The sequence below is a fragment of the Atta colombica genome, unplaced genomic scaffold, assembly GCF_001594045.1.
Source record: "Atta colombica isolate Treedump-2 unplaced genomic scaffold, Acol1.0 scaffold235, whole genome shotgun sequence".
Lineage (NCBI taxonomy): Eukaryota > Metazoa > Arthropoda > Insecta > Hymenoptera > Formicidae > Atta > Atta colombica.
The window spans coordinates 88,067-97,489 of NW_017259333.1; the positions used below are offsets into that span (position 1 = coordinate 88,067).

The window sequence follows — 9,423 nt, forward strand, 5'->3', positions numbered from 1 at the left end:
TCATCTGTCGACTGAAGTTCGAAACGTAATTCATAGACCAGGCAGACGTGAGCATTTCTTAAAATTAAAATTCAACAAAATTTGGAACTTGTTGCAATATTACCACTCTTAGGGCAAATAGAAAAAAATAAATGTACTTTCATTACACAATTCGAATAGAAGCTATCGATTAATCACGCATAGAATTTGAGAATAGAATTCGGCATAGCGATCATTGAGATATAATAATGATCTCGGGCAACTCATCGCTTCGCGTAAATATATCCGGCAATATCTCGTTCTAAGAACGCTTCGCATTCTCTTAACGCCTGTTGGAGGATTATGACCTCGACAACATATATCAAAGTCAAGATCATTGGAAGATGTTCCCCTAATCTGAATTTTTATCCAATTTTTGAAAAATGAAAAAATATGAAAAAATTAGATTATTTTAAACATCGCATTTAAATCTAATAATAATGCAAAAATAATGTCTGTCTAGAAGATGCCTATGATATCTTTATGATGTCAAGTTTTTTTTAATATGCGTATTATCTTGATTGATAATTTACACTACTAAATTTTGAACTAAATAATTATAATGTTGTCTTTTTAATATACCACTATAGTAGCAAATATTATTTTATTATTATATTATATAATATATAATTCATATTCTTTTTATTTACAATTTTTTTTACAATATTTTAACCAAATCATTGATTCTCTAAAAGTTCTCTAAAAGTTCTCAGAGCTTTTAACACGCGTACTGTAATACGCGTCAGCATATTAGAAATATTTTATTTCGCAAAATAAATAGTATTTAAATGCTCTTTTTATTTTATTTAAGATAATTAAAGTTTGAGATTTTTAAATTTTCATTTAAAAAATCAAGTTGACATTGTAATGATCCCTGGGCTGAATTTGAATACATGAACCTATCTAAACATAGAATTTTTTTTCTGCTCTTTTCATTTAAAAAATAGGAGTTTCCATTTAAAATGACGCGCGCGCGCGCGCGTGTGTGTGTGTGTGTGTGTGTGTGTGTGTGTGTAAAATACCTAAACCGAAAATTGCAAAATAGTAGAAGATTTTTTGACTCACAATCAGTTTAATTGCTCTACTTGCCCGTGAGAAATTATGCGATCATTACCGGACATCCTGTATATGTACATATATTCATATATACGTATGTAAAGTTTTTGTTTTAAATATTTTTTCATCTTAATTTGAATTAAAGATTTTATTATTATTATGATTTTATTATTATGATAAGGTGTTGTTATTCTATTGATTTATTATTCTATTGCTTAATCTCGTTAATTTGTTTTAAAACTTTAAACTATAGTGATTAGTATGATTTACTTAAAGTAAAAATTAATTAAAGCACAAACATATCTTTTTGTATAAAGTTATATAAAGATATCTTAAGTGTAGATTAATCATTTTTCTAGCTTTAACTAATTTATTTATTGATTAAAATTTGAGATAGTAAAAACCGAAATTTATCATGGTTTTTTTATTCACTAGATTTTTTTCAATCCTGATTGAATCATAGTAAGTCACGGTGAAGCAATTTGTTATAAAATAATAAATTTCATATTGTTGAATAAATTATGACTCTCCTCTAAACTACGAAGAAACGCTTTGAAATGACTTAGAATCTGGATATTTTAATAAATAAAGAAACCAATATTATTTATTATTCACCTTATGCACTTTGCTGGATAATGATTACAGACAATTAGCTTCAACAATTTTTTTTAATTGTTTGCGTTCCTGTGAATGGAACTGCAATGCAAAATGGAATTGCACTTTCGTTTTACTTCTTCGCAATACGCAATTGTGATATTAAAATGATCGCTATACAAGGACAAACATCCTCGAGACGAAAGTCATGAAAACACAATTGAGTTTACGCGGATAGCTCGTAACATGCGACTTCATTTTTTCACTGTAAGATAATTAAATTATGCAATTATGGCCTAGCAATAGAACACGTTTCTTAAATACTAGAGAAAAATTTGAAAGAGAGGGAAGTATGCTGTTTTAATACAAAGTGTTCAAGTATTTATATAATCACTATACTTATATAGCTCAATGCTTTCATCCTAGTCTCTTCAGATTATGTTTTGTAATCTTGAAGTAACTAAGCAATAAAATATTTATAAAATTATTTGTTTAAACATTTTATTGCAAGAAATGACTACCATGACATGTAAAACTAAAAGTGGTACTTATCACAAGGTATGTAGAAAATATATGTTGTAATTTAACATATACATTATGAACATTAATATTTAATATTCTAAATAAATTCTTAAATATTATAAACCATGACAATCTTTCTCCTCTTCATTTTTATACATAATACAATTGAGAGTCGTGTTTGATAAATATTTGAACATCCATGTGAGAAATTTTTAAAAATTTTTTAAAATTTGTGAACAAACAAAAGTATAAAGATAAGAGAGATTTTTGTTCCTAACATGATGGCACACGAAACACTAATTTATCTTACGTGTAATGCAAAAAATGGAATCATTCACAATTTAATGTGATTGTAGAAAACAGAAACTTTAAGAAGTATATTTTATTAATTAAATAAATAATTGCTAATCTTAACTTTTCATGTTTGAAAAAAAGGTGAAAGAAATCGGCGAATTGTACGCTAACTCTTACTTTCTATGAATCTTATGAAAAACATGTGCACAGCAATAAATTTACTAAATAACAACAATAATTTCATCTGTTAAAGAACAAAACATGAAGATGATTAAAGTTTTTTGCATCACGTTGTACAATTTTGTCAGTTGCCACTTATCAAATCAATATACATTATAATTGAGCATTTTTTTCTTTTTAAATAAAATCGATTTCAGTCTTCTGTATCTTTTATTTTTCTTTTCGGATTAAGATTATCCCGCCAATGAAGAAGTGACGACATTATGTACATAACTTCGAAAATGAAAGCCACTTGTATCTATGTGCAGGAATGACATGCACACGCCGGTGAATGTCCAATATAAAAAATATAATACAACTATTCAAGATTGCGCAGTTGTTACGGCCTAGACTTTGGGCAAAAGTATGAACTAAAGATTTGTATTTAAATAATAGTCGTCTATAGCAAATGTTTTTTGTACTATAACTACGTTTTCCGTCATATATAATATTCCCAAAAGGATGAAATTACAGTGAAATTCCATGTCGATGAACAAGCACAATCGAGGCTTTACAGCATCAGAGCAATGGATTTAAAGCAATCAGTGTCATTCTATTTTCTAAACCGATGATTTGGAAAGAAAATAAAAATGTATCGTATGACATTCTCGATTCTTTTCCATAGCAAATTTTGTTCTCGATTCTATCTCACAGCAAAGTCTGTGGCCACGATGCATGTTTTCTTGCTGGATTGCTTGTGTTTTAGTAAATTACTAGAAATTCTATATTCTGTGTGCAAGGTCTAATAACTTGCTAAAACGTAAACAATCCAGCAGAAAAAAGCATCATATGTCATAGGCTTAAGAGATAAATGTTCTACTTTTTAATTTTTCTAAGCAAGATTAATATGCCACTATACATTATGACAAAATACAAATTACCATCATCGAGATATTTACAATACATGTTATGACAAATGCATCCGATCATGTATACCATACAGTTTTTTTGTGACTTGAATATTTTTAGATTCAGCACATGATGCAGCACGTAATTCAGCTTTATAAATTTCATACAAAAATTGCTACTGGTACAAAAATATCCGCTTGTCTTTTTACCTTCAAATCATAAAATGACAATAATTGTTTTATTTCCAAGATATCGTCTCATCTGTAAACATTTGATAAGAACTATTCGAGCCTAGCGTGAAACTTCAAAAATATGGAATTTAGCGAAAAGTAGGATAAAATCTGATTACTTAGAATCCAAACTAAAGAAAACCAATGGAAATATTTGTCGTGAGATTAACAAGATTGCGAAATCGCAATTCGCACATCCTACTCACTCACAAACGTCCCTCTGCAGCTGATGGGAGTCGCTGTTTGAAATTAGGCTCTCGATTGCGCTGTCCTGTTGCGAAATCGTCTCCGAGCTTCTGGTCGTACAAAGTTTGTTAGACTTAGCTTCTACGCGATTGCATTTAAAATTCGAATCTATCAAATTTGGATTTGACGCGGAATGTACAGAAACGTTAGGCTGAGTGGACACCGGTCGTTGACATGAGTGGAGCATTAGCTCTGGTCCACCGCCATACGTAGTCAGAAAAAATTGCCACAATTCTTCGGGAATCTGACCATAATCTGAGCCTATAAAAAAAGAGAATTTGTGTAAAAAAAAAACTTTTTTCATAATAATGATAATTATTATGAATTATTATAATTGTTAACAAATTCTCAAAAAAAAACTTGTTTATTTATCAAGGTAGAAGACTTACCAACTTTAAGACTGTTTTGTCCATTTTTATTTACAACAATGGAATTATTATCGATTGGTCCTGGTGGCTGTGTCTCTTTGCCTCGGACAAAGCTTTGCCATTGTCTCAACCATGCCATAGCCAACGCATAAATAGCTGTGGGATTGTCGGTATTTAACCGTTGGAATAGCTCCATTTCGTACTGTCTACGTTTTTGCAAGGATTCGTATTTTTCTTCACATGTCGGACATTCGTATAGATGTGTACAGGCTGGACCTCCTCCAAATCTAAAAAAGAAAATAGATATTAGAAATATATGTGTGTGTGTATATGCGTGCGTGCGTGCGTGCGTGCGTGCGTGCGTGCGTGCGTGCGTGCGTGCGTGCGTGCAGAAACATAATATAAAAAGTATAGTAAAACTCCGTTTGTTCAAACATGTTGAGAGACAGGACAGTTCGTTAATTAAAAAATTTGGATAATGAAAGTTCATTAGCTCTTCTCTCTATCAGGACTTTTAATTTCAATAATAGAAACTAATAGTCAGAAAATTAACGTTAAACTCGTTATTATTCGAATCATTCAGATAATAATTCAATTATGAGTTTATATATTTAAAAGTGGGGACAAATTTATTTATTTTTTAATCGGCTGCTTCTTTTCCTGCTGAAATTGCTAGCTGAATTTATATACTTGTTATCAAATTATTAGTTGCAGTGCTGCATTTCTAGTACCGCAGCCAATATGATAACAGGTACACAAATCCAACCAATTCAGCAGTAAAAAACAATATCGAGTGCTTTAATAAAATACAATGAACGGAATCCTACTGTAATAATATTATTACAATCAGAGACTTACGCATTGTACAAGTATTCCCAAACTGCTTGCGGTATGGGCATACTAATCTTGTCAACAAATTGCGCTCTAACAGGAATTACTCCCCCGTGTGGACACAGAAAATCGGAATTATCGATCGGACCAGGCTCAGAGAATGTATTGAAGCGATTGATCCACTGTCGAGACACGAAAAAATTTAAATCGGACACCTCGCGGGATGATATCTCCATCAATTCCATCGTTTTGTCGCGCAACTGTAATATCTCTGGCGACCATTTTTTGTAGAACAGTACGTATGCCTCGCAATGCTTTACCGTTTCCGGTGATACCTCCGTGACACACTGGTCATCGAACTCGTACCACTTGTTAGCAATAGGATTCAATGCATAACAGGTATAATGGCCACCGCCAGCCGTACCATGATGGCAAATAACCGATATCAAATTATAAGTAGTGATCTTGGACACGCATTCTTTGTGCAAGTAGGGTCTCATATCGAGACCTTCGAGGGGGAACGAAACGTAGTTGGCAATCTTTGAGCTGAACATTAATTCATGGCGAAACCTTTTCAAATGAACGCACAATATCTCGGGCAATTCCAAGACTTTGGAAAACTTGATGCCATTACGCAGCTTATTGCATTTTTCACAGCTGTACATGTTGTCACCTTTGAGCTCGTCGGCACTAAAAAATGCTGAGAGGCAGTCATGCAAACTGACCACTGGTCCCCAAAACCATGAACGCATCCATTGCAAGAACCATGACAGCCAGCCTGACTGATTAGTCACGTAGACTACGTCTGAGCATGGTCCAGCTTTCTGTGGTGTCAACGAACCTTGATGCAACATGTCGATGTGATCTCTGCTTGGAATGGGTAAGGACAAATCCTGGAAGGTCTCCACTCGAGTAGAAATTCGATCGCATGTTAAGCACTGCACGCTACTCAAGAGTTTGCCATCAAAAGTATCACTGATGATGCTGCGCGTCTTTATTTGTTTCTTGGTGCGATGCTTGGCCGGAGAGTTTTGCGGAGACCGTTGCGGTGGAGCAAACGGCAACGTCGGTTCGATATTCGATTTTTTCATGTTCCTACTGGTGAATTTATTTCGTAGCTTTTCTGTCTGCGACACGCGAGAGTAACGTCTCTTTGTACCGCGTTCACCTTCATCGCTTAAAGAGCTTTGTTCGCTCACGCCTGAATCGCAGGTTTCATATTCGGCGTCGGACTGACTGGATGCGTTGCCGTCAATTTCGGTCTCCTCGTCCTCTGAGGATTGATCTCCCAATCCTTTCAACCGCAGCTGGATGTCTTTATCATCCTCAATGTGTTCCTTCAATTCCTCGTGTAGCTGATCCATGAAACATCTGAGAAATTCCTGTGTATCATGTTGATGGTATCCTCTAAACATTGGATGTACTGTCCTGATGCCTGAAAGGATACCATGTGGCACAACATATCCTCTAGTTTTCTTGTTCCACATATCTCGAATAAGGTTCAGGTAATTCAGACTCAGTCCAGGTTTCCTATCTTTCGACATATAACTGACCATATGACCGCAATCCAAGAAGAACTGAGTTAAAGGAGACACATTAGATAAGGCTTGTAGTGCTGCATTCATGTAACATGTATTGCCAATATTTTGCAAGCCCACTAAACCTCTGGGCTTTCCAGAGAAGTCTTTGCTCTCATCTGAATCTGTACTATCGGGAGAATCCCCAGATCGTTCGTTAAATGAACTTACTTTCTCTGAATTGATTCTATTTATTGACCAATCTCCATAAAACCTGTTAAAAAATATATATTAAATGTTTTTTTCTCATAGAATTGCAATTGTAAATTTAATTTAACTCATGCTGAATATATTATTTTTATCCAGAAAAAATCTTGTTATTAATAAAAGTGAATTAGAAATCAATTGACGAAATCAATTAATCGTTCTTAATTAAGATCGATCATTAATTACTAAATTCTAGAGATGAGATTCTGGAGATTAAAAAACTGTTTTTTCAATTCAACAATAGATTGTTTTAGCATAAAAATGCAATAAAATAAAAAAGCATAAGTAATTATTTCAGCATTAGAAATTTTTATAAGATCACTAAAATAATTATTTGCATATTTCATATAGAAATTTTTAATGATAAAAGTTTTATGCCCGTATTCACAGTCAGGCCTTATATTTAAGGTTTCCTTAAATGTATCTTCAGATACTCTACAAATTATTTCATTGGCTGCTGAGCACCTAAAGATAAATTTAAGGAAGCCTTAAGTACAAGATCTGATTATGAATATGAAATACATTAGCCTTGCTATATATAAACATAAGACTTTTAAAAATAATTACTCTTGTACATTTCTCATAGACTTCCAACGTTAACTTTGCATATCATCCCTCTATTTCAAAAGTAATATAATTTAAAAAATGTGATTTTCAAATTATTACAGTGAATGAATCAAATAAACATTATCCTATCAATCATTAAAAGTGAACTAAATTCTTCATAACAAAACCTTCAAAATGAAAACAATCAAAACATTACAACTCGAAAATTGATTGTTTTAAGAGTCATGGAAAGAAAAAGACAAAAATAACATTTAAGAACATATTCTTTTTTTATCGATATTGTTTTGAGTCAAATAACATCACAATTTAATTTCACAATTTAATTAGGAAACTAAGTTTTTTATCACTTTTGTTATATCACTTTTGAGGTAAGGGACCAATATGAATATAGAAATCTTAAATCTATTTTTTCTTTCCTTTTTCCTGCATTAGACTGCAGTAGAATGTTCTACTTTACTTTTGTAAACTATCAAATCTATTTCCCTTCAAATTTCAAAAGTATACATATATTAATTCAGTTACAGAAAAAACAGACTTTTCATCTATATAACATTTTTCCAGCATTTTTTTTAATAATAAATATATAATCAAAACTTGCTAAAATATGTTACAATCAAATTATCAACAAGGTAAATATTCATTTTGACGCAATATTGCAAGCAAAAGAAAACATCCAAAATGAATACAACAATTTTATAACAACTTTGCAGTAAAAATTGTAATAAAGGATATACAACATATAATACATGTTATGCACAAATATATAATATATTATGCCATATGTAAATATATAATATATATTATAGCAATATTTTGATAAAAAATGTAACTGTTCATTATCAAAAGTGCAAATATGATTTTTGGCAAGTTTAATTCAACAAATATTTCTGTCATTATCATAGCAACATTATCACAGTAAAAATTGTAAGTGGATTTCAATAGTATATTTTTGCTACGAAATATTATCTAGATATAAACAGCACCAATGTTAATTATTACTCGAGCATTTGCTTACTTATCAAACATCAACCTGTCTAAGCCATCAAGCTTAGACTCGATGCTACCAGGAGCATCTCCAGCGAACTTGTTGCCCATAGTTTTGAATTCTACTTGTGTCGGTGATAATGGGGGTGATGGAACATGCTTGGTGATTGCCTCGCTCTTGCAAGCATAGCACCAGATCCTATTGGTTGACAGATTCATGTGGGCACAGTGAGACGGGAAGTTCTGGTTGTGGATGGTGCTGTGATCGAGATGCGTTTCGGCGCAGCCGACCCAACGACAGTCGGGGTATAGGCAGAGCCAGAGGTTGGGTCCGGAAGTGTCGCAGTCACTACATTTAGCGAAACGCTCTTCCCGGGCCATCACTGCCTCGATGAAGGCGAGATCGCCGCGGTTGGCCAAATGCGGGCAATTCCTTACGACTAATGGCATTTTTCGTTTTTCTCGAGGATGGCAGATCGCCGATCCTTTTTCATCAATGAAAATGACAAAGTATCAATGCTTTCACTCTTCAGAGTGCAACGATGCTTTTTCTCGATCGTTCTCGTGTACGGCAATCCGAGATTCCTGTCCGGACTACACACGATTTGTAACAACACATGCCACTATCATTATCATGCCGTTATTACAGTTGTTGATAACTATCGCTGTTGTCCTCTAACCTAATCGTGACAAATCGCGCGCCATCATCAATGACGTCGAACTGTCAAGCAGTGAGCCTCTGCGAACCTCACACGCACGAAAATGATTATCATTAGTCTCTAGTGCCTGCAGCACACGATGCTTGTTTTCCTGCTAGATTGCTAGATGGATTAGAATCTTACCATCGTATTGGTAATGCTG

At 33.3% G+C, this 9,423-nt stretch overlaps 1 protein-coding gene across 1 annotated transcript; it reads right to left on the reverse strand.

Annotated features, from left to right (window-relative positions):
* Positions 1 to 3,848: 3,848 nt before the first annotated feature.
* LOC108688541 (ubiquitin carboxyl-terminal hydrolase 20) lies at positions 3,849 to 9,069 on the reverse strand. Its single transcript, XM_018194841.1, has 4 exons — positions 8,594 to 9,069; positions 5,255 to 7,018; positions 4,418 to 4,683; positions 3,849 to 4,289 (listed from the first exon to the last, which is right to left on the reverse strand). Exons 1-4 carry the CDS (start codon positions 9,010 to 9,012, stop codon positions 3,985 to 3,987), a joined length of 2,754 nt encoding a protein of 917 aa, XP_018050330.1. The 5' UTR covers positions 9,013 to 9,069; the 3' UTR covers positions 3,849 to 3,984.
* Between the last annotated feature and the right edge of the window lie 354 nt (positions 9,070 to 9,423).

Bases quoted from the DNA above. Each gene is read 5' to 3' on its own strand.
- LOC108688541 (XM_018194841.1), bottom strand. From the start codon at position 9,012: ATGCCATTAGTCGTAAGGAATTGCCCGCATTTGGCCAACCGCGGCGAT. The intron at 4,684-5,254 runs GTAAGTCTCTGA...TTTCTTTTTTAG, and splicing joins TGGGAATACTTGTACAATGC to ATTTGGAGGAGGTCCAGCCT. The intron at 4,290-4,417 runs GTAAGTCTTCTA...CTTTTTTTATAG, and splicing joins ACAAAACAGTCTTAAAGTTG to GCTCAGATTATGGTCAGATT.